Source organism: Diceros bicornis, chromosome 2, assembly GCF_020826845.1.
Source record: "Diceros bicornis minor isolate mBicDic1 chromosome 2, mDicBic1.mat.cur, whole genome shotgun sequence".
NCBI classification, from domain to species: domain Eukaryota; kingdom Metazoa; phylum Chordata; class Mammalia; order Perissodactyla; family Rhinocerotidae; genus Diceros; species Diceros bicornis.
In genome coordinates this window covers 36852601-36877842 of record NC_080741.1, presented here as the reverse complement: position 1 = coordinate 36877842, position 25242 = coordinate 36852601, and the positions used below count along the sequence as shown (strand labels likewise).

The window sequence follows — 25242 nt, the reverse complement described above, 5'->3', positions numbered from 1 at the left end:
CCCTGCAAGTGTGAAATAAAACCATGGCTTTTCAGCATTCTGCTCCAGTGCCAGTCAATGTATTTTATTTATTTATTTTTTTTTTGTGAGGAAGATCAGCCCTGAGCTAACATCCATGCCAATCCTCCTCTTTTTGCCGAGGAAGACCGGCCCTGAGCTAACATCCATTGCCAATCTTCCTCCTTTTTTCTCCCCAAAGCCCCAGTAGATAGTTGTATGTCATAGTTGCACATCCTTCCAGTTGCTGTATGTGGGACGCGGCCTCAGCATGGCTGGAGAAACAGTGAGCCGTTGCGCGTGGGAGATCCGAACCCGGGCCACCAGCAACGGAGCGCGCGCACCCAACTGCCAAGCCACGGGGCCAGCCCCCAGTGCCAGTCAATTTAGAAGGGGTGGAATTTGCACACAGGGGAATTTTTGCATTATTTGCATTTTAGGGGAATAAACTCTGAAGGCAGCTTTCCCTCTTTCCTCCTCCCCCACATTTCTTGATTGCCTTGCTTCTGACAGTGTTGCCACAGTGCAGAGATGTTAAGGAAGCTGGCTCTTTTAGGCTAGATCCTCTCAGGTCCTTAAATATTGAGAGGGGTCACTTTGGAGCCATGCAGTAGATTTTCCCTGTGTACCTCAGCGCGATGACAGTCACCATTAGAAGCTGTCTCTTAGGTGATGATGCTTCTGCATAAAGTGCTGCTTTTCTAAGCTTGATTTTCAGAGACTTGTCACTGCTCCCCGGGTCCAAATAACATGGCTTGTGTATATATCAGACCAGCCCATGGAAAGTCCTGACAGTCAAGGTCTCTCATGGGAGAGAGTGGGACAGTTAACAGGGTCCTGGGGCAAGAGAGTGTGTACTGCTGTCCTGTCCACTTACAAACAAAGTGCCTCTGATTATTTTTATTCATAGTTTTGCAAAGATAAGAACATTAACCACAAACCAAACGCCAAAGGCTGTGTTGATCTGTTCCGGTAATCATATTGTACCCACACCCTAGCTGCCGCTGGGGCTATTGCTTATTTAAATCAGTGGTGCACCATCATTCACCATGATCTATCTGGTTTTTGCTGGGGCTCACAGGTGATTTGAATGGGATATGATGGGAATTTCCTGTGAGTCTTTGTGGAGGCGGCACTAACATCTGCAATTCCAGGAGCAATTGTGGCCTTGCTTCTGATTTATCTTGGGTAGAGGTGGGGAGTGGGCAGCTCCAGGACTTCTTCTTGGCCCTTCCTTCCATCACGGCTCTTATTCACGGTGAGGATTCTGGAGGCTAAGTAAAACCATCCCAATTTGCTCTCAGAACCAGTGAAATAATCATAACAGGGGTCATCTGACTTGTTGGACCCACTGTGAGAAAGACTTGGGCCAAGGCTCCGTTTTTCCCTGGCCTCCCTAAGAGCGGTAAGGGAGAGTGATGGCGTTTCAGGTACCCTGGTATCAGTGTCGGCTCAGACTGTATCCAGCAATCCTCGGACGGTCTGGGGGTGCCACTTTCCTTAGGACACGGGTATCCGAAGTCCTGTTGGGGACAGATTAGGGGAGTATTTATTGTATGTTCTCAGGGTGGCATCACAGCGCCCTTCCTCAGGAGATCCATCCAACCTCCTCTTCAATCCATTGCTTGTTTGTCAGAGAACTGCCTCAGAGCGGGACCTAGATCAAGGAGTCACAATTTTCCACTGCAGCGGCTCACATCCGCCTTTTGTTCATGCGATCTTGATTTTTTTTGTCTTGTTAGACATGTCAAGCAGCACGCTTGCTTGTTGCCCAACCATCTCACCCTCTAGGAATGCTATGGTTTATGAGCCATTGCCTGAGACTGCTACTGCTCAGCGCTCCCTGGCTGCCACTCTGGCCTTGCTAGTCATTTTGGTAATTATATCCACTTGCCTCTGATAGTTAAGTGCTCCCTCTTTGGTTATGCAAGAATCTCATCATCTCCAATGACATTTGGGAGCCCAGGGCCATGGCAGCTTCTTCTGTCATCCTTTGCCTACAGAGGACAGCCCTTACTGGCTTCTCAAGGATGCCGGGCCCTCCTCACTAGTGCATTCCTTACTGACAGGAGTGTCCATTATTACATTCCCACCTCTTTGGGCCATCTCACACCTTCCTCGGGATGCTGAGGCAGTCCTGGCATCTTCACCTCATTTCCTGTAGACCAGTATCACGTCCAGCTTCCAGGAAGCCATCCTAATAGCATAGAGACTGGGTTAAGGTACCTTTAACAAGATGCTAACCCAAGATGCTAAGTCATGGGAGAGTGTACCATGTCAATAAACTTCCTTCTATCCAGCCTTATATTCTGGCCCCTCAAGATCCACTCCCACTGTTCCCCCACAATTAAATCCTGAGCCTTTCTTTTTTGGTAGGAGATATAGGTCTCTTTAAACGTTGCCATGGACACCACTGGTGTTCACAAAATGCCCTGAGTGGATGGCTGACCTGAGCCTGCCAACCATTCTCTTTCTTCAGAGCTTCCAAATCTGTTAACAAAAGCCAGCCCACCTCACAATCCTTAGAATACCTGTAACAACCCCTCTCCCACACCCCATTCCAGGGGTAGAGCTAATGCAGATGCCCACTCCTCCTTCTGCCTATACCTCCTCCCAGTCCGGCACAGTCTTAATATTTGTATTTGCATACCATGGGGTATCACCACTCACTTAGCACCAGCTATATATATATTTCTCGTATATGCTATTTAACATGTATAAGAAATCCAGGGTCAGACCCACATCATGAGGATCTGCGGTTTAGGCCAGTCCTGGTACCAGTTGTCTTAATTTGGGTTCCTCTGGAAGCAGAACATGAAACAAGGGCTTGTGGGTCTGAGAAGTGATCCAAGAGCACAGGAACCAGGGACAGGTAGAAAGAAGCAAGAGCCTATATAAGGATGTGTATTGTGGTTCTCGCTCTGGTCAACAAGGTCCTGATTGCCAAGATCTCCTGGAAAGTATACAAAATGTCTCCAGAATTTTCTGCGTAGAAGAGGAGAATTCAGTTATTCACCCCATTGGTTGAGGGTTGCCCGCGGGGGCATGGACTCCCCAAGACTCCTGGGCTCCTAGGGGAGCAGGTTCCCATGGTGCTGGGGCAGGAAGGCACAAAGACTTGAGGTGTGAGTTTGAGTTGAGACACTGTCAACACAAAGTGTACTGAGCTCACACAGGACTATCCACAAGAGCAGCTGACATAGGTACATTTCAAAAAACATTTCTTTATTTTCTCTTTCTACTCTGCATGTATCAGAGATCTTTCCACAACAACAAGAGCAGAACTCTTCATTATTCTCAGGAGCTACATAATATTTCATCATATATGTGTGTGTACGTACATACATATACAATACACATCCCATAGAAACCATAATTTATTTCATCAGTCCACTTTTTTATTTGTGTCGACATTTTACTAGGAAAAATGTTCAGACACACAGAGGGTTGAAAGAATTTTATAGCCACCATCCCGATTCCGCCATTAACATATTACTATCAATCCATCCCTCTATCTATCTGTCAATCCATGCTATTTTTTAGGTGCATCTCAAAGTAAGTTGCAGACATCAGTACACTTCCCCCCAAATACTTCAGCATGTATATCATTAATTAGAGGTCAATATTTGCTTATAGCTGTTTTTTCCTTTTAAGATAAACTTTACATAAAACGAAATGCACAAATCTTAAGTGTACCATTTGACAGGTTTTGACATGCATACACCTGCATAATCCAAAACACTTATCCAGCTATAGAACATTACCATTACCCTGGAAAGTTCCCTCATGTTCCTTCCCAAGCAATACCTTCTCTTCCTCTCCCAAAGGCAACAAACTACTCTGATTTTTTTTCCCATTATAGATTAGATTTGCCTATTCTAGAACTTCATATGACTGGGTTCGTACAGTCTAAACCCTTTTGTTGTAAGGCTTCTTTCACTCAGCGTAACGTTTTTGAGATTTATCTATGTTATTGCAAGTATCAGTAGTTCTTTTTTATTGCTGAGTAGTATGCCATCATATGAATATGTCACAGTTTGTTTATCCATTCTCTTGTTGATAGACATTTGGTTGTTTTCAGTTTGGGGCTATTATACATAAAGCTGCTATGAACATTTTTCACAAGTCTTTTCATGAATGTATGTTTTTGTTTCTCTCGTAACCCAGAAAAAGCCCTTATTTTGCAAAGCAATTTGGTTTAAACAGTGTTGCATTAAAGAAAAAAAGTACATCTGTAAGTACATCCATGGAGAGAGTGCTGTGACAAGAGTAAATGCATGTTTAAAAACTTTTTATTATGGAAAATTTCAAACATACCAACAGAGAGAGAATACCCGTGTATCTATTACCCAGCTTCAACAAGGGCCAGTTTTGCTCTATCTGTCCTCTACTTTTTTTTTTCTTTTTCCTTTTGGTCTATGGTAACCTCAGGTGTAGTAACCACCCCAAAATACTTCTGTATGCACCTCTAACTGATGAGAGCTTTTTTTCCTTTTGTATAATCATCATGCCATTGTTATACCCAATAGAATCAACGGTAATTCTTTTAATTCTATCTAATGCCCAATCGATGTTCAGATTTTTTTCTACCTCAATGTTGTTTTTTTTTCAGTTTGTTAGAATCAGGATCCAAACCAGGTTCCCACACTGCGTTAGGGCATTATACCTCTTAAGTTCTCTTTTATTTTTTAACAATACTCCCTTTATTTTGTTTTGTTTTATTTTAATACCATCAATTTGTCAGAGCAACTCTATCATTGGACTTTCGAAATGTCCCACATTTTGGATTTGGCTTATTGCTTCCTTGTGGCATTGTTAGATTCAGGTCCAATTGAGATTGAAGTTCAATAATGAGGACTACTTCTAGGCAGGGCTGCGTGCTTCCTGTTGAATCACAACATGAGACATAATATCTGCCTGCTCCTTTTTTTTTTTTTTTTTTTTTGCTGAGGAAGATTAGCCCTGAGCTAACATCTGTGCCAATCTTCCTCTGCTTTGTATGTGGGTTGCCACCACAGCAGGGCTGACGAGTGGTGTAAGTCCATGCTTGGGATCCAGACCTGTGAACCTGGGCCGCCGAAGCTGAGTGCACTGAACTTAACCACTATGCCACGGGGCCAGCCCCTGCTTGCTCCATTTTTACTGAGGCTGAAATGGAGCAGATGGGGCATGTAGAATCTTCCTGATCCCTTCTTTTCTTTTTTTTTTTTTTTTTAAAGAGGAGACAGATTATTTTATTATTTTACTTTTTTTTGCAGAGGAAGATTTGCCCTGAGCTAACATCTGTGCCAATCTTCTTCTATTTTGTATGTGAGCCGCCGCCACAGCATGGCTGCTGACAAGTGGTGTATGTCCACGCCTGGGAACTGAACCCGGACTGCTCAAGTGGAGAGCACAAAACTTAACCACTAGGCCACAGAGCTGGACCTGCCTGATCCTTTCTTTATAAAATTCCATCCACTTGCTGATGGTTTCAGCAGCCATTGATGATTATAGCTTAAATCCATTATTTCCCTAAGTGTTAGAAAAGGGTGTTTTGCAGATTCCATTATTCCATCTGCATTTATTAGCTGGAACTTTGTGAAGATTTTCCTATTGTCAGGTTACCCTGAAATACAGTTTTTATGTGAAAAGGAAGTAAACTGCTTGGTTCTTTCCCTTTATCATTTTTCCGCATAGTGAGTGTACTCTGGCAATCTCGAAAGGTGACCAGTGAATTTTTTTCCCCTCTGGGGATCGTTATGAACTCATAGGTGTTAATATCCATGTAGTCTTTTTTTCCCCCATATATCTCTTAAGTCTCTCTCTCACTTTTTTTAAATGCTCAAATTTTTCCAGCTGAGGCCAGCGAGAGCTCTTCAGGTTAGTCTCTGTGTCCTACATCTAACCAACCCCCTGGTCCTGTGGGTTCTACCTCCTGTCCACTGCCCACCTCACTGCCACCACCGTGGTCTGTGACTCTGCTTCCTGTTTTGCCACTTCAGGAAAAGGCCAGAGTGCCAAACATTTGAAAACACATGTCTGATCCTATCATTGTTCTGTTTAAGTCACTTTTGGCATGAAGTCCAGACCTTTGAACATGGACTTCAGGGCTCATTTGGTCTGGCCCTGCCTATCTCCCCTGTTTCAGCAGCCATCATGCTTTATCTATTTTGAGGTCTGTGGCTCCTTCCCCACGTCCTGACCTCTCTCCACCAGTTCTCATACACACAGTTTCCTCTACTATGTTGCCTTTCCCTTCGGCTAACTCTTGCTCATCCTAGGGCTTCGCTTAGGCCAGTAGTTCTCAATCCCTGCTGTTCCTTACATCATCTAGGCAGTTTTAAGAAATACCAATGCCTGGGCTCCACCCAAGACCAATTGAAATGTAAATGTCCGGGGGGTGAGGCCTGACTTTGCTATTTTTAAAAGCTTGTGCAGGTGATTCTGATGTGTGGCCAAGGTTGAGAACCACAGTTTGAGGTGAAACTCGTCCTTGCCCCCTATGGCTGAGTTACATGCCATTTATTACTGCTGCAGCATTCCGCTCTAATCCATTTTCCTCAGCTTTATTGAGATGTAATTGACAGATAACACTGTGAAAGTTTAAGGTGTACCACGTGATGATCTAATCCCTGCTTTACCATCTAGGCTTCACTCTGTTGCCTCTTGGGTTTCTTCCATGCTAGACGGAAGCTTCATGTGGACTGTGGCCACATCTGTGTGATTCCCCTCTGTGATTACTCGGCACATAGTAGGTGCTTGGTGATATTTGTAAATGGGTGGTAGGGAGATATTTGGGCTGGACTTTGAGATTGAATGCAAGGATGGTGCTCTGATGTGTGAGATGAAGGCCAGATTCCATTGTCCGCCAAGGTCATTTCTTGCCAGCCTTATCTCCTGCTCCTCCAAATCCCTTCCCCTAGACCAGTGGACTTCAAACAGACCTTTCCTTTCCCAGTTCTGCCCAAAGTTGCTTATTCCCTTTCTACTTGTCCAAAGAATTTACCCAACTCATGGTCCACCTCTGAACTCACAGAACTTGTAGGAAACTCTTATTTGACACTTAATCATTTACATGTTGTGAAAATGTTTTCAAAATCATCTGTTGGGATACCTGGTATAAGAAGTAATTTTTATATTTTTGTGAGTTTCTTGCCTTTGAATGGCAATTAAAGCCATGTTTATTGGAAGAATAAAGTGATATTAAATTGACACTCTGGCCTTTTTTTTTATGATTCTTAAATTATTTATTTGTTTATTTTTGGTTAGCTTTTTTGAGGTGTAACTCACATACAGTAAAGCTTTCCATTTGCCCCTAAGCAATCCACTCTGAGTTGTTTAACTTTCAGTCACAGTGCTTTAACTCCCTAGTTGGATTTCAGGCCAAGTATGATCTAGGACTCATGCTCTCACAGTTGCTTCCAGATATGGCTTCAAGAGCAACCCCCAAAGCTTTCATGGATTGTGATGCTGCTATGAAAAAAGTGTTAAGGAAAAAGCATCAAGACTCACAAGGAATCTTACCAAGAATGGAGATCACTGATTAAATGGTTTCTTGTAGCCCTGGTCCTATTGGCACCTGTGGCCTGTTGCTGCGTGTTTCCATCCACCAGAGGGCAATGTTCTATTTTGCCTATGAACTGGCCTCCCCTTTGAGGCATTCCCTTTCAAATCCTAACATTTAGCTCCTGAAGTGACCCCAAAACAGTGTTTCTAGAAATTTGTTATGATTGCTATAGATACATCTTACGTGCAACCCCATAGAGACATACATATGCAACTCTATATATGTATATATCACAAAAGTTTCATAAAATAATACTTGTCTTTACTATGTGCAATATGCTCTGATATTTTCTATTCTGTTTCATTAAAAAAAAGTGTCAATCACCCAAATTGAGTTGATGACTCACAAATTGGGTTGGAGCCCTCAATTTGAAAAATATTGCCTCACTGGCCCTGTGGCATAGTGGTTAAGTTCACGTGTTCCGCTTTGGCGGCCCGGGGTTTGTCGGTTCGGATCCTGGGTGAGGACCTATTCACTGCTTATCAAGCCATGCTGAGCCGGCGTCTCATATAGAAGAGCTACAACTCTAAACAACTATGATACACAACTATGTCCTGGGGCTTTGGGGAAAAAAAAGAAAAAGAGGAAGATTGGCAACAGATGTTAGTGCAGGGCCAGTCTTCCTCAAAATAAATAAATAAATAAAAATATTGCCTAGAGTTCTTTCAGTCCGACATCCTGCTTATTTATGAAGAGATGCAGGGTTAGGGAGAGGACTTGCCCAGTTCACTGTGGAACTTAGAGCAACAGGGCTTCAGACTTCTAATCTGTTGCTTTCAGCCCTGTATGTTACACTTAGAATTCAGGTCTTGGTGGTCCCAGTGACATTAGTATCGTACATCTAGTGCTCAGGCAGGTCACAGCCTCGGGGAGGGTGTGTGTGTGTGTGTGTGTGTGTGTGTGTGTTCTGTTCCTAGCACACTGGGCTTTGCTACAGAGTTGCCTCCAGCAGGGTTTTCCCTCGGGGAATATAACTTCTGCATCTCAGCCACTGATTGTCAGATCTTTGCTGGCCTCTGAAAGATAAGCCTTACGGATTCCTGCACGTGGGTCTTCCTTGATGATTTTTCTTACCCAAGTGCGTCCAGTGGACCTGGCTTAGCAGTGGTTTGTTCTATAACCCAGAAACCAAGCATTAACTCCATCAGCGCATTAGGCAAATGAAATAGACAGGGAATCACTTGCCACTGCCAAAGTGTCTGCTTCCGAAATGCAAAGGTGGAAGTTCTCATGTGGTCCATCCTTCCTCTGTAGAAAGCCTCCCAGAGGACGTTCAAGATCGACTACAGCCACAACCGCTTCCTCAAGGATGGCCAGCCGTTCCGCTACATCTCAGGAAGCATTCACTACTTCCGCGTGCCCCGCTTCTACTGGAAGGACCGGCTGCTGAAGATGAAAATGGCTGGGCTGAATGCCATCCAGACGTAAGTGGGAGGGCACTTGGCTCTCACCTGGGCCCAAGGACTCACACCTGGAGAGAGAGCAGCTGCATTTCTCAGTGCTGCTGTTTCATTGCTCAGAGTGGGAAAGAGTGTAGTCTAGCATTCTGGGAGGGGCTTGTCATGAGCTTGATTGGCCCTTCTTCGGATAACCAATCTCTTCTTCCAATCTTGAACTTTGTCGCCAGAAATCATAAAACGAATATCAGCTTAAAAAGGCAAAGGGAAGTCACAACGATTGAGCGTTTACTACGTGCAGAGGGCACTTGACATGAATGATTCCATTTCTCCAAGGTAGCTGTGACCATTCCCATTTACAGCTGGTGAAACTGCAATTTGCCCAAGCACATCTTTTTGGCCAGAGGTGCAGCTAGGATTTGAAGATAAGGCTGTTTGTAGGCAGCCACGGCTTCTCTCAGCTCTTGGGGAATATGCCTTGTTAGGTAGATTCCTGAACCCCAGTTCGTCTGTGTGGTTCTCCTGGGGTAATTCTACAGCCTGGGGTTCAAAAGTTACCCCAATAACTCTCTCTCTTCATCTCTTCTCTTCTACTGTTTGCAAAGTGACTCATTGGGGAGAAAGTTGGGTGGCTGGCCACTCTGGTTTTTGCACTGCTGCTGTGGATCGCTGATAACTTGTCAAAGATAAAGGGTGAGAAAACCCAGAGGCGGATTCCTGGGACAGACAGTTAGGGAGAATCCCACTTGTTCTTCTGGTTCTGAGGCCACTGGGACCTGTCTGTAGTTTCAACTCTAAGGTCTAGGGAACCAAGACTCTCTGATCCAGGGCACCCTGAAACCCTGGGATCGTGGAGAAAGGACACAAGCCAGAGGTCGTCAAAGAGACCTTTGTGATGGTAGGGGTGTCTTCATATTTAAATTTATGTCCCATGCTATAGGCAGCCAGGGGGGCTGGTAGGAGCTTTTGTTGTTTTACCTCCTGCAGGCTGTTTTTCATGACAAAATCTTTTGTCAGGACACACGGGTTGGAGGTTTTTCCATTTTTATTAAAAAGTACTTTTCAAAAAATAAGTATACCTCTTATTACTTTAGCACAGGTATTTTCATTTTTCCTAAGCCTTACACGGGCATATATAATTTTTACATAGTAGTGATTCATGTTCATGTAATTCTGTATCTTTTTTTCAGTCAAGCATTAAATAGGAATGGGCATTCTTTATGGGTCATAAACTTAAAAACGTGCCCCCCAACTTTGATTCGCTTGGGCAGCTGCTGTGAAAACTCAAAACGAGGCCTCTTTTGCAAGAGGCTGCCAAAGGGAGAGGTCTGTATGTCTTGTGGGTTTATAGTTCTGCAGCCAGTTCAGAAATTCCTGTAAGACGTCTGGATTGTTGAGCTGTTTCCAGGAAGGGACTGTGTGTGTCTTGGCAGGTACGTGCCCTGGAACTTTCATGAGCCCCAGCCAGGACAGTACCAGTTTTCTGAGGACCATGATGTGGAACATTTTATTCAGCTGGCTCATGAACTGGGGCTGCTGGTTATCCTGAGGCCTGGACCCTACATCTGTGCAGAGTGGGACATGGTGAGTGTGGCCAGACTGGGCTCTACCTGCCTGGTGTGTGTGACAGAGGCGGGCTGGCAGGCAGGGATCTGGCAGAAAGTGAATTAAAGCAGTTTAAATAAGTCTCCAATTGCAGATAACTTGAGGTTTGTGACTGTAGCCAGCACAGGTGTCTTTTACCTTAGGAGATGCCAAGGCAGAGAGGAACAGATGAGAGGAACCCAAGGACCCACATGGGTCCTTCTCTTGGTGATCACTCACATAAGTCTGTTTCCTCATCTGTAAAAAGCAGTGCATGCTGTGGGCTCTACCTCACAAGGTAGTTGTGAATTAAGTAGAATGATCTATATAAAAGGATTTGATTCTCAAAACATTGCATTCATGCAGAGTGATCTTATTTTTACTACATTACAATTTCAGATTTCCCTGAAAGTTACAAACTAGGAAGCCCAGCCCTCCTCCATGAAACTTTTCTTCTTTTCCCTCACTGCTAGTAGTAATTTTTCTCTCCCCTGAGTGCCTTTCGTGAAATGGACCTTATAATGGCTTCCATTTTTTTTTCCCCCATCCTAGGGAGGATTACCTGCCTGGCTATTAGAGAAAGAATCTATTGTTCTCCGTTCTTCTGATCCAGGTAAATTGTTACAGATGTCTGGAGAAAATTTATGAAAGCTTAAGCAATTTATATCAAAAGAGTCAGGTATTTTGAAGGCTGGGGTTCTTCTGTGCAAACACTTCTGAAAGTCGGAGTGTAATCATTGTCCACTTCATGACGCCAGACATTGAATGTGTAGGAAATAAGGCTTTCTTGAACTACTTGCCCAGATCTTGCTGATAAGCTGGTAACTCTTTGAGTTGTCATTGGGTCCTGTTTGTGGTTGACCGACTGGCTTAAATGCTTTCTCTTCCTGCGTTCTTAGTACATTGCATGACCAGCAATAACATCTCACTAATCCAAATGGCAGAAGCAGCTTCTGGAATAATGTCACTGGACTGCTCGGTAGCTGCAGTGCATACTATTTCATTGCCTACTTTTAGAGTGATATGTAAATGATAGTTTATTATTTATATGGAGATTATTTTAGCTGTAAACCCTCATCAGTCAGAAGGTCCCTCTAGCTGCATTTCTGTCTTCTGAAGACTTCAGTTTCTCTTGGTGATGAAGATGGTCATAAGAGCACTAACATTGATGAAGTTTACCATGTAAAAGGCTAGTATATTATGCTCTATATGCTTTTCCTTCTTAGTGTATTACCCTCATGTTTTACACCCTTAATATATTATTAGTGTTTTTATGCATATTATCTCATTTAATCCTTATAACAACTTTATGAAGTGTGCACTCTATTATCCCCATTTGACATTGTAAATATATAATTTAGAACTTAATTTTAATAAGAAAAAGAAAACTCTACTGAGACAGAGAGAGGACACACCATTTAGTCACTCTTTTCTTCATTCAACAAACATTGGCTGGATGCCTCCTATGCTCCAGGCTTTGTGTCCTAGCAGCAGGGACAGATAGCAGGCATACTGGTCCTTGTCCACTGAGAGCTCAGCTGAGGACACAACTCCTTGCAGGACAACTTTTATCAGACTTTTAGTGCACGTAGCTACCCGATTTCAGAAGGTAGTTGTTGAATCCAGTGTATCCCAGTCTCTGCTGCCAGCCCCCAGGTAATAAGGCTGCCTTGTGTCTGTTTGTACTAAAAGGTGCGTAATGGTGTTAATCCTGTCTTGTTTTCCAGATTACCTTGCAGCCGTGGACAAGTGGTTGGGAGTCCTTCTGCCCAAGATGAAGCCTCTCCTCTATAAGAATGGAGGGCCAATTATAACAGTGCAGGTAACCATGGAGATGAGCCTGGGCAGGTGGTGGGGGAAGATTTCCATCCATCCACATTATATATAGGAGTGATGCAGATATGAGCTTCATAAGTCTGTTTCTTTGAGAGGCAATGCCACAGATGATGCTTTTATTTAGATTGCATTTTGAGGAGGCATTATCATTTTTGAATGCCTGCCGTGTACTCTGTGCTAGATGCACTCTAAATGCTGTTCAGTTCTTCCAACCACCATCTCTTTTAAATGAAGAACTTCAAACTTCAAATGAAGAACTTAAGTGACTTGGCCAAGGTCACCCAGCTGGCAGGTGGCAGAATCAGGATTGTACCCTAGTCTGCTGATCCTGTGGCCTGTCTCTCATGCCATGTTGCCTTCTGGCTGCAAAGACGCAGCATAGGCTGAACTGCTTAGGTGTCTGCACTCCTTAGGCAGTCAGTTCAGACTGGTTTGGAAAGAGGATGCAGTGAATTGGGGCCATTATGTTTTCTCTCCTGCTTCCTGTTCCCACTCTCCTTCTTCCGTGTGTTTTTCTCTCTGCGAAGACTGATACATTGTGGGGCATGTCGCGTGGCAAGTACTTTCCATGTGAAAAATCGGGACACTTGACCTGCAATGATTTTTGATGTTTATAAAATTACTTGGGTAAAACATAAAACTACGTTCATTGGACATTTACCAAAGATGCTTTTATTGCAAAGAATAAAGTATGTAAAATTGGCTGCATCCTGGAACATCGAGGGGTGCAGTGTGGCGCTCCCTAGAGGAGCGTGGGCCAGATTTCCTTCTTATGAACGGTACTGTAGACTGTTTGTAGGGATGAGTCATTGTGGGGAGGGAGCATGGCTACTCCCTTGCCCTTCGGGTATAAGTCAAACGAGGCAATGAGAGGGCTGGACGCCAGGGTGTCCATTGTGACACTGCACAGTGGAGAGAGGCCAGGTTGCTGCTCCCAGAGGGATGTACAAGTAGCACTCAATGGCCCTTCACTTGTCTTGAGTCTGTACTTGTTAAGCTTATAGGAGCCTATGTTCCTGTATGAAGATTTCAAGGCTGAACCTTGGATGTGTCTTTGCACAGCTGGATCTTCTTCCTTTCTCTTGATCTTAGGTTTTCTTTAGTTTCCTTTGTTTTTCAGTCTCTGCTTCTCCCTAACTCACTTTCAGTTTTTGCACACAACTTTTCTGTACCTTTTGGTTGAAATGCTACAAAAAATGTAATCAGATATGAACTCTGCAGAGGAGAGCAAAGTTGATTGTCTTGGGGGGGCGTTTCTTCTTGTGTCCGTCCCTCCCAACCTTAGACGACTTTAACTTGACCGTGGGCCCTGCCAGGGGACTCAGCCTCCTTCTCCTCCCCGCTCTCACATCTCCACCTGCTTGAATCCCACCTAATCCTTTTTGCCTGTTGATTACTAAATAAACAAATAAAATATAAGAAAGCAGAAAAACCATAATTGTCACTTAAGTATCAGGAGCCAGAAGCAAAGCTGTTTACACTTTGGGGAGATTTCCTTGAACTTTTTTCCATGCCTTTAAAAAATTTCTCTTTACAGACTTAGTTCGTACTGTGTGACCAGTTTCCTATCTGACTTTCTTTACTTTATTCTTATGTCATAAGCATTTTCTCATATCATTAAAAATTCTTTGTACACCAAGTTCATGGTTGCCCTCTTGTCGTTTGAGGCGCAGTTCACAGCTGCTCCCTCTGTCCGGAAGCCTTCGCTATCAACTTAATTGATGTCCGCTTGACTCTCAGAACCCTCAGTTAATGCCTCTCTTTGTGAAGCACTTGCGGCCGTTTTTCTACTGCCATCCCTGACCCAGGTGTATCTCTAGTCTCTTCTGCTCCCCGCACATCTGCATGGCAGCTGTGAGGTCCCATCACACGTGTGTACCCGTCACATACCTACCAAGTGGTTCTGGAATCGAATAGAGACCGGTAGGTTAGATAAGAAAGAAGCTGGCATTGGTAGACAGTGTCTCAGTGTGTAAAGGTTTCTGTAAAAGCTGCTTTCTCTCTCTGTCTTAATTCAGGCCAAGAGGCATGATGGTGGTTTTACTCAGTTCACAATGTTGGTGCTCTCTCTGGGTGACCGGAGAGTTTGAAGAGGCCACAGAGGAGCCCTATGTATGCAGGCAGGGCAAAAATGATTCAGACAAGGAGGCTCAAGTCCCTGCCTGAGAGTGTTTAGGGCTTTCAACACTATTGTCTTATGGCTACAGGAAGTCCAGCCTGGACCTTTATTCATCCTTATGATTCAGCTATACATGCCAGTATTTTCTTCTGGCAGGATTAGCTAAGCCAGGTCTACCTCAGCTGGTTTGTGGATGTTTATATGAGTTTGTGCCAAGACCACACCTAACATAAGTAAAGCCACAAATACCTATTAATAATATCCAACGTGAAAATAATTAGGAGTGAGGCCCTTCCACCCACAACTTGGCTTCATCCAATTTATGGGGTGTTCAGCATGAGGTAACAGCCCTGTTTATACCTATTGTTGTGGAAGATCAATAACTTTAAAAGCCTGTAGTGCTTTGTCGCTTCATTAAGGAGTTTACAGCATGAGATAGTTATTCTAGAACTAGGACCTGCAAACTATGGCCTGTGGGCCAAATCCGGCCCTCTGTCTGTTTTTGTAATTAAGGGTACATTGGAACACAGTCACACCACTCGTTTACATATTCTCTGTGGCTGCTTTTGCACTACAGTGGCAGAATTGAGTAGTTGAGACAGAAACGTAAGGCCAAAAAGCCTAAAATATTTACCCTCTTGCCCTTTATTGAAAAAGTTTGCTGACCTCTGTTCTAGAAAAATCAGTGTTCCTTTTTCTATGAGTCTTTCAAGCCCTTTTCCATGTGTGTCTCTCCTCTCACCTCCCCAGCCCACACACACGCCTCTTGTTTTGCTCTAGTTGGCAATGATATAGAATCTGAGTATACTCATGGTTGCTAGCTTTCTGAGCACTTACTAGGTGCCAGGTATTGTGCAAAGCCCTATTGATGTATTGACTCAGTTAATCCTCATGACAACCCAGTGGGGTTGGTACATTTACCTCTTACGGATGAGAAGACATTTTACGGGTGGGGCCCCGTGGATAAGCAGTGGCAGAGCTGAGATTTGCGTGTGAACAATTGGGGCTGTGACATCTGTGCCCGTGACCACAGCTCTAAGCTGCCTTGCAAATGTTGAGCTTTTCTCTCTCTCTCTCTCTCTCTAAAAACCTAACCACATTATGTGTGTGCATTTATTACAAACCTATTTATTTTAAGGTACATCACACAATGATGATAATGGATAAATAAGACTTGAAAAAGTAAGAGAAGATAACCGAGGTTGGGTTGGGACCTGGGGTTGGGCAGAGGAGAACACGAGGTGCAAAGGCTCTGGGCCCACTTAGTTGCTGGAGCTGACCCTTAAATTTAGCTCTGATCTTCTTGACAGCCGAACAATGAAGGAAGACACAGCCATATAAAGAGTTCTTATTAAAAGAGGAGAAAAAAACAAATGAGGGGAAAAGTACTTTGCGAGTATTTGCAAAACTTTTCTTAGCATTTATCTCAATTACTTCCAAAGGGACTTCTGTGGGATTAATCAAAGTACCAGGATCAGTCGCCCAAGGGAACTTTTCTACTCTCTGTGAGTGGCAGACACCTCCTTTTTCAGGATGGCTTCGTGACCGCGAAGCCCTTGGCACTGGGCATGCTCACTATAATCTGTGTTGCTTCTTGAACTCGTAACGTGAAAGTATGGTCAGAGTGATCCTCTCTGAAAAGACAATCATTCATTAAACCGTTTGGGAAGCAGGGCTGTGCAGATAAGGATGGTGGTATTTAGTTCATCTGCGTCATTCACCATTCCTTTCGTACTCCCTGCCTCAGTCCACAGGCCATATGGAGCTGCTGGCAATTTTGCAAACAGGCTACCCCTTGCAGGAATACTCTCCACTGGGACCTCTTCCCTGACTAATGCCTTTTCTTCTAAAGTTACCTGGGGCAGCCCCTCTGGGGAAGCTTCCTTAACCATATCTCCCAGCCACCCTCAGGCTGGGCGCCTCTTTTCTGGTGACTCACAGTTTCTTGTGCTTATGTTTAATGACCGTGTATCCCCAAGATCACAAAAATTTGTTTCGTATTATGTGCAGGTTGAAATTTTATGGTTGGGTATCTTTTTAATTTTTGTAAAATTGTGAACTACAACACACATACATAAATGTGCAGTATAATGAAGCATTATGATGAAAACACCTACATCATCACCATCCAAGATGGGAAATTGTACACGGCCAGGACCCTAGAAGCTTCCCAGGTGTCCTTGATCACACCCCACTTCTTCCTACTGTCCTGACTTTCATGGCCATGACTTTCTTGGTAAAAGTATAAAGAAAATTTTACCACCTATGTGTGTTACCCAGACTTTATAGTTTGGTTCTGACTGTTTTGAATTTTCTATACAGGGACTTGTACTGTCTATTTCTCAGTGTCTAGCTCCTTTCACTCAGTGTTATGTCTCTAAGATTCTTTGGTGTATTGGATGGAGCTGAAGGTCATTCATTTTATTGCTTTAGAGCAATGTTTCTTAACCTTTTTTTCATTATTGCCCCCTAAAAAGCCTCATTGAGACTTTTTTTCTATTTGCCTCCCCATGAAATTTTAATACCTGAGAGCTACTGTGTAACTGTATGTATATCTGTGCTTTATATATACAAAGAATAAGATTATTTTTTTTATCCTATAAGAATCAATTTTTACCTCCTTGAGGATGCTCTCCACCCCCATTGAGAATGCACGCCTCAGAGCAGGGGTTCCCACCTCGACACTGTGGCCATTTTGCACCTGATAATTCTTTGTGGTGCAGGCTGACAATGTAAGATGTTTAGCACCATCCCTTGGTCTCTACCCACTAGATGCCAGTAGCACCCCCCCCCAGTTGTGATAACCCAAAAAATCTCCAGACATTGCCAGATGTCTCCTGGGGGGCAAAATAGCTCCTGGTTGAAAACCACTGACACCGTTGAGCACAAACTGAGGCTGGTTATTGAGCACAAAACGAGAAACACCTGAATGTTTGACATAGGCGATCAAGTAAATGATGGTGCATTCGTGTCCAGCATTCGCCCTCATCACTGCCGTGGACATTTTGCATGATGTATTAAGGGGAAAAAGTAATGTTATAACTAGTGCATGTAATATAATACCAGTTTTGAGGACAGAAAACAATTACTTTATATTATTTGTGTATATTTAGAATATATATGTGTGTGTGTGTGTGTGTGTGTGTGTGTGTGTGTATAAATCTGTAAGACGGCCAAAATGCTTGCAGTGGTTATCTCTAAGTAATAGAATTAACAGATGATTTTTTTCCATTTTCTTTTCATTTTTCTCCATTTTCTAATATTTATACCGTATTATTTATGTAATGTTTAAAGTATCTGTTATCTATTATAGGGGCGAATATCACTGTAGTCCAAAAACTAACATGGTAGTTTTTGTTTTCTTTCTCTTATTTCTGGGGGGGTAGTGGAAGGTAAGTTTTTATGCTGAGTTGCTTCTTGGAAAATGAGTTTTGAGAACTGAGTGTAGGAGATATTTTTGGCGGTCATTAAACCCTGTTGTCTCAGCGGATGCTCAGGTATTTTCTCCAAACAACAGCTTGTGTTAGAATGGGATTCTGCATTGGCATCTGCTTATTTTCTTTCCCCTCTTCTTTTTTGATTTGCAGGTCGAAAATGAATATGGCAGCTACTTTACCTGTGATTATGACTACCTGCGTTTCCTGCAGAAGCTCTTCCGCCACTACCTGGGTGACGACGTGCTTCTGTTCACCACCGATGGGATGTTCGAGAAGTTCATGCAGTGTGGGGCGCTGCAGGGGCTCTATGCCACAGTGGACTTCGGATCAGGTTGGTGTTTGTAGTAACAGAAACCCGGCTAAGGCCGTGCAGGCTTGGGCTTTTCACTCAGTCAATTGCTCTGGGCAGCTGTTGTTTTAAGTGTCATGGGCATATGGAATGAGATTTCTCAGATTTTCCTTGATCAAGTAACATGTCAAATAGAGTAATTGATAAAGCACCCCTCCATTGCAGAGGTTATTTGATTTAAGCAGATTGGGCCTTTAGGACAAGAGCTGCACTTGCAGCACTGGCGGAGCTAGCCTGGACCCCGGAGTCCTGTTCTTAGGGGCTGGCACGCACAGGAGCAGTTCCGGCTGTGGGAAGCTCTACCCTGAGGCAGTCACCTTTCGGGCTCTGTCTGGGATGCTGCTCTTCTCTGTTCTCCCTGTCCCCCTAATCGTGGCTGGATGCTTGGGGCTGTGTCATGGCTGTAGTGAACTCTGTAGTCAGCCGCTGGCTGGCTGGTGTTGTCCCGTCAGCCCTGGAGTGCAGGGACCTCACACTTCCATCCGTCTGCATAACTCATAACACTATGAACCGTGATGGGCCGGAGGTGGTTTGGTAGATGCTGCAAAAATCATCTTGCCTGACTTGTAAGTGCTGAGTAAGCTGCAGAGGTTCCACAAATGAAAGTTCTGGGTGGGCGGGCAGCATCACTAGGATGCTTCTGGCTATAGTAAATGTTAAGAGAGTCTTCATTCAGGTTGAGAGCAGCTTTCATCAAGGACATGACAGCTAAATGCTGCATGTGATCCTGAAAAGGATCCTGGTCTGGACTTTTTTTTTTTGCTATGAAGGACATTATTGGGACAATCGAAATCTTTGCATAAAGTCTGTAGATTAGATAATAGTATTGTATCCATATTAATTTCCTGGTTTTTAATAATTGTATTGTGTTTTTTTAAAGAATGCCCTTGCTCTTTGGGAATGCACACTGAAGTATTCAGGGGTAAAGGGCCATCATGCCTGCAACTTATTCTCAAATGGCTCAGGAGAAAATACGTATTTTACACAGGGAGAGACAAACTGATAAAGTAAATGTGATAAAATGTTAACAATTGGGGAATCTGAGTGAAAGGAATATGAGTTCTTTGTACTATCCTCACAACTTTTCTATAAGTTTGAAATTATTTCAAAATAAAAAGTTACCCCTCCCCACAAAAAGACCAGCTCTTCTCCCATCTGGGGTATAAGACGCTCCATGCACATTGCACATCCAATACTTGCTTTCTCTTGAGAAGGATGTACAAGACTGAAGTTGCATTTTTAAAGAGATTCTCGTACATTACCAAAAAAGAAAAGAATTGGCTTTAAGTGAATTGAGTGTTTCTAGAAACATGGTACGTTGCTCAGAGCATTTGGTGATGAAATAACTCATCCACAAAGAGCTGCACAGGAAGTGGTATGCTGGCTTCCTCCTGCTCTGACACACTTCCTATCACGGTGATGAAAAAGCACAGTATTTTTCTGTTGGGAGGAACAAATGGAAGATTATTACGAGTTTATTGTGAGCATTATTTGTCTGGGGGAATGACAGCACGATTGCTACTGCTGTGGGTGAAGGACACACCACTGCAAGGCCATGCACCTGGGCCAGGTGGGGCTTGTGGCAGCCTCATTCCTTTGTGTGGGAGAGGGGCATTGCCTCGGGTCAGATTGTAGGAGAGGCTCATGAGAACAGTGTTTAAAGATCTGAATGCCACCTAACATTTAATAATGAGAAATTTACAGCCATAAAGTCATTGAGATTCCACTCTTTCTTGATCACCGCATTCTCCCCTGAAAGCTGGCCTTCTAGACAAGCCAAAGGCCAATCCCAGAGAAATGGGTTATGAGGAGGGCTGTTCTGGTATCAGTTCCACTCTGGGATACTTGCTGTGGGAACTGGATCGTGATGTTTTGAGCCAGGGTATCCTCTTTGGTTGGAGAGACACTATTCACACTCACTCTTTCACTGATGTAAGGCAGCCCATTACCCCGCTGTGAAGAAATTTTTTCTCTTTTTAGCAGAGGAAGGGAGAATAGAAGACATGGGAAGCAAGACAAGACACAGACAGCCTTGTGGGATATTTCAGAAGGAAAAATTGAGAGCAAGTGGTCTGGAATGGCTGATGGTGTATAAATTAAAATTCAGGGTGATGCTCCATTATTCAGGGAAAAACACAATTAGACCACATTCATCCCTTTGATTTGTTAATTAATTGGCAAATATTTGTGGCACTAGTATGTGTGTGGTGCTGTGGAGGCTACAAGGACATATCTTCAAAGCAGGCCCATCTTGAAGGAAGCATCTAGGTCACCCAGGTGTCCATGTGAAGAAAGAACAACACCAGACATGTGTCCAGGCTGTGGGGAAACACAGATGAAGACAAGCCTGTGAAGTGAACTCCCAAGGCAATGCAGTCAGGAAAGGCCGTGGGGGCCTGTTCAGAGAGGAAGCAATGTTTTTTGGTCGCCACACATCCATCAAAAGGATGGTCTGAGTCCAGCCTAAAGTTAGCTTGGAGGTGTTCTAGACCCATGGGTTGTGGGGAAGGGCAGGGGCCCCAGGCTCAAATCCTACCAAGGGCTCTTTTTTTTTTTTTTTTTTTTTGGTGAGGAAGATTAGCCCTGATCTAGCATCTGTTGCCAATCCTCGTCTTTTTTCTGAGGAAGATTGGCCATGGGCTAACATCGTGCTCATTTTCCTCTACTTTATATGGGACACCGCCACAGCATGGCTTGATAAGCGGTGCATTTGTCCACACCTGGGATCCAAACCTGTGAACCCCAGGCCACTGAAACGGAGTGTGCAAACTTAACCACTATGCCACCAGGCCGGCCAAGGGCTCTTTTTATTTAACTTTTTGTCATTCCCATGACAAACGTTTTTTCTGTCTCTCATAATTTTCAGGTATCAACGTCACAGCTGCTTTCCAAATCCAGAGGAAGAGTGAGCCCAAAGGACCCTTGGTAAGAAGTGGGGGTGAGGTGTGGAGAGACTGTTTGCTTGTACCAACTTCATTACAGCTGTTGGGAGAGATTACATGCTGTAGAAGGGTGGGAGTAGATCTTTGGTTTTTCTGGCTATGGGGCCGGCAGCTGATGGGATTGTGGGGACTAGCCCTCTGGACACATGGGTGACAGCAGAAGCAGTGCTCCTGTTTGAAACTGAGGCCCTGCACTGGTGTGGAACAGAATGGAGACTAACATGGGTGTCCTGCCCTGCTTCAGGCTCTGTGGTCTGGCATACTTCGTCTCATTTGGTTCTCATGGCAGCTCTCATAAGTAGTATAATTGTCTTCATTTTCAGTGAGGCTCAGAGAACATACGCACTTGCCCAGGGTGGTACAGCCAGTGAGTGGCAGGGCCAGGATCTGAGTTCATGTCTGTGTTTCTTGAGAGCTCTTTGTGACAGAGCTTCTCCACCTTTAATGTGCTCACAAATCACTTGGGAATCTTGTTAAAATGCAAACTTTGATCTGTGGGGTCTGGGGTGGGGACTGAGATTCTGCATTTCTGACAAGCAACCAGGTGAAATGAAGGATGTAGATTTGCTGACCGCACTTTGAGTTGTAGGGCTTTATGGCATGCTGTGTATGTGGCTGGGAGGAGATGGTGGCAAGGTCCAGGTTGGTGTATATAGCCTGTCAATCCATCACTCTCCGCTCTTCCCTTCTCCACAGTAGTAGTTGTTGTTGTTATCACTCAGCCCAGTTTAAGAGGTTATGTCCTGTGCCTTCTCTGCGGCAGGTCAGGCTGCCTCGCCTGTGTACGAACCTTTGTACAAAACAGCCTTTTCTGAATCTGGTCTCTGCGTAGTGAGCAGTGCAGAACCTGCATTCACAGACTTCGGGTGGAGCTGTTTCCTGGAGCCTGAGACAGGAAGGCCCCATGACATGTCCAGATGTCTTTTTCATTCTCTACAGCAAGGGCTTAGCAGGGAAATGCCCAACAGAAACATGAAGTGCTTGGGGCCTGCTTTGCAGAATACTTGGACAAACAAGTCTATCTTGTTTTAAGTCAACCTGAGATCTGAAAATCTGGATTCATACAAAGGATGAATTTGGAGCTGATTATTTTATAAAAATATTTTGCCCTCCAGTTCTTTTGCCCAACAAACTTTCCTACTGTATTTAAACTGGGGATTGGTTAACAAAATTTTGATGCAGGTACAACTTTTCAGGAATGCCTGTATTGTTGGTGCCTGAAAACTGAGTTTCGGCAATCCTGTTATCAGAGCTCATCATTGGCCCCCCAGCTCGGGATTAAGCAGTGCGTCTCAGCTCCCCTTTCCACCCACTCCCTGGGAGAGTAGCTAGGGCAGTAGTTACAGGGAAGCCCCAGCATTGGGAGGTCAGAGGTCTACCCTAAGCTCCATGTCCTTTTCTCTTTTTAGATCAATTCTGAATTCTATACTGGCTGGTTAGACCATTGGGGCCAACCTCACTCAAAAGCCAAGACTGAAGTGGTGGCTTCTACCCTCTATGATATACTTTCTCGTGGGGCGAATGTGAACATGTGAGTGTTAATTTCTGGAGGGGAGGGTGCCCTCCATAGCTGTGGGCTCACAGTCAAGTACTGTCTGTTCTCTTGTTTCCTTGTAGGTACATGTTTATAGGTGGGACCAATTTTGCGTATTGGAATGGTAAGAGCAATTGAACATCTGTTTGTTGAAGCTTATGCTAGAATATTGCTGGTGCTTGATTTTGAGGGAGTGTGCCTACAGACAATTTTTATTTTCTATTTTTGTTTGTCTTCTCCTATAAGAATTGCCTACCTAATATAAAAGTCACTTTTCTTTAGAAAAAAATTTTTTTAAGGGACATAACTTGTGCATTTAGAAACCTCGTTTTAGACTAAGCTAGCTGGGTGGGCCTCAGTCATAGTCTCTGGCTATAGCTTACTTGGTCATATATTCTGCTGTGGTCTTTTTTAACATTTTGTTTTGCTAAGATATAATCCACATACCGTAAAATTCATGATTTTAAAATGTACAATTCAGTGGTATTTAGTATATCACAAAGTTGTGCAACCCTTACCACCATCTAATCCCAGAACGTTTTCATTATTCCAAAAAGAAATCCCATACCCAAGAAACTCCCCACTGTCCCTCTTCCCAGCCCCGGCAACCTACCAGTCTACTCGGATTTGCCTGTTCTGGACACATCATATAAATAGAACCATGCGATATATAGTCTTTTGTGTTTGACTTCTTTCATTTGGCAGAGTCTTTTCAAGGTTCATCCATATTGTAGCATGTATCAGTACTTCATTCTTTTTTTTTTTTAATTTTTTTTTTTGTTTATTGCAGTAACATTGGTTTATAACATTGTATAAATTTCAGGTGTACATCATTATACTTCTATTTCTGCATAGATTACATCATGTTCACCACCCAAATACTAATTACAACCCATCACCACGCACATATGCCGAATTATCCCTTTCATCCTCCTCCCTCCCCCCTTCCCCTCTGGTAACCACCAATCCAATCTCTGTCTCTATGTGTTTGTTTATTGTTGTTATTATCTACTACTTAATGAAGGAAATCATACGGTATTTGACCTTCTCCCTCTGACTTATTTCACTTTGCATAATACCCTCAGTGTCCATCCATGTTGTCACAAATGGCTGGATTTCATCATTTCTTATGGCTGAGTAGTATTCCATTGTGTATTCCATTTTTATTGCTGAATAATATTCTATCATATGGATATATGACATGTTGTTTATTCATTCATCAGTTGATGGACATTTGGGTTGTTTCTACCTTTTGGCCATTATGAATAATGTTGCTATGAATGTTGACATGTAAGTATTTGTTTGAATCCTTATTTCCATTCTTTTGAGTTTATACCTAAGAGTGGAATTGCTAGGTCATATGGTAACTCTTATGTTTAGAGTTTGAGGAACTGCCGTAGTGTTTTCCAAAGTGGCTGCACCATTTTACATTCCTATATGGTCGTTTTTTGGAGGAACAATTATGACAAAATTCTCTTCATTGCCATTGATGTTTGCAAAGACAACTCATGCTGTCTTAGCTTTTCTGTAAGCCTCATTTCCCACCTCTCTCCACATCTGCATTTTTCTCTCTGAATCATTGACAATGTCCTATTGTTGAGTTTTGGAGGCTTAATTTGGGCCTATATCCCCTAGGATCTGTAATTGGATACTATGAACTCTTAATGAAGTTTTTCCTTTGAGCTGCTATCTTTTGTGCAGGGGGGGATGGGCTAGGAGAAGACTTTGCTTACAAGTTTTGTTAATATTATTACTATTATTAGAGCCAAGAAATGGAGATATTGCAAAACTCACATGTCACTTTTTAAAAGATAATAGTGTGCCAAGGTTGGCAATTGAAGTTTTAGATCATCTCTGTGTGTCTGTCTTCTCATTAGAAATAATTAAGACTTTGTGATGCTTTTTCATTTGGTAGATAAGGATTCCACCTAGCTTTCATTCATGGAATTGAGACCAATCATCCAATCCAGGAATAAAGATTGATAATTTTTTGAAACTTTACAGTTCGTGATACATATTTTTTATATCATATTATCTTACTTAAAACAATACATTCTTCTATTTAAAAAACTGGCAGTTGGCAGGGAGTGGAGCCTGGACTCAAACTCAGTCCTTAGAAAGCTAGTCACTGCCCTTTGGATAACCCGTTGCAGCCCCAAGCCCCTGCGCCAGCCCCTCTGTGTTTGTGGGCCTCTCCAACTTGCCCTATTGCCTAGTGTCTTTGGGGAAGTGAGGGAGGGCCAGTCTGTGCTTCTTAGCAGCTGTTCTTCAGGCCAGCTTCCCAGAGGAGAGCAGTGAGATAAAAGGCAGGTGCACATGCTTGTGCAGGTGTGTGTACCATACTCTGTGCCTGTGTGTCCCCATCTGTGTGAGGGCCTCCTATGGGATCCAGGCTGCCTGATACTTCTCACACAATGTAGAGAGTTGAGGAGTGGTAAGTCTTACCATTTCTTTTGCCTTCCTACCTCACACTCCCTGACTCCCTAACTTCCTCCTAA

At 43.5% G+C, this 25242-nt stretch overlaps 1 protein-coding gene across 2 annotated transcripts in view; it reads left to right on the top strand.

Annotated features, from left to right (window-relative positions):
• Positions 1 to 25242, top strand: part of GLB1 (galactosidase beta 1) — a 94608-nt gene that overhangs the window by 20951 nt on the left and 48415 nt on the right. For both annotated transcript variants that reach the window (XM_058554586.1, XM_058554578.1), the window contains exons 2-9: positions 8801 to 8970; positions 10377 to 10527; positions 11080 to 11140; positions 12255 to 12349; positions 18070 to 18250; positions 21135 to 21193; positions 22620 to 22741; positions 22828 to 22868. In XM_058554586.1, the coding sequence (XP_058410569.1) occupies positions 8801 to 8970; positions 10377 to 10527; positions 11080 to 11140; positions 12255 to 12349; positions 18070 to 18250; positions 21135 to 21193; positions 22620 to 22741; positions 22828 to 22868 (880 nt within the window). The remainder of the gene's footprint in view (positions 1 to 8800; positions 8971 to 10376; positions 10528 to 11079; positions 11141 to 12254; positions 12350 to 18069; positions 18251 to 21134; positions 21194 to 22619; positions 22742 to 22827; positions 22869 to 25242) is intronic.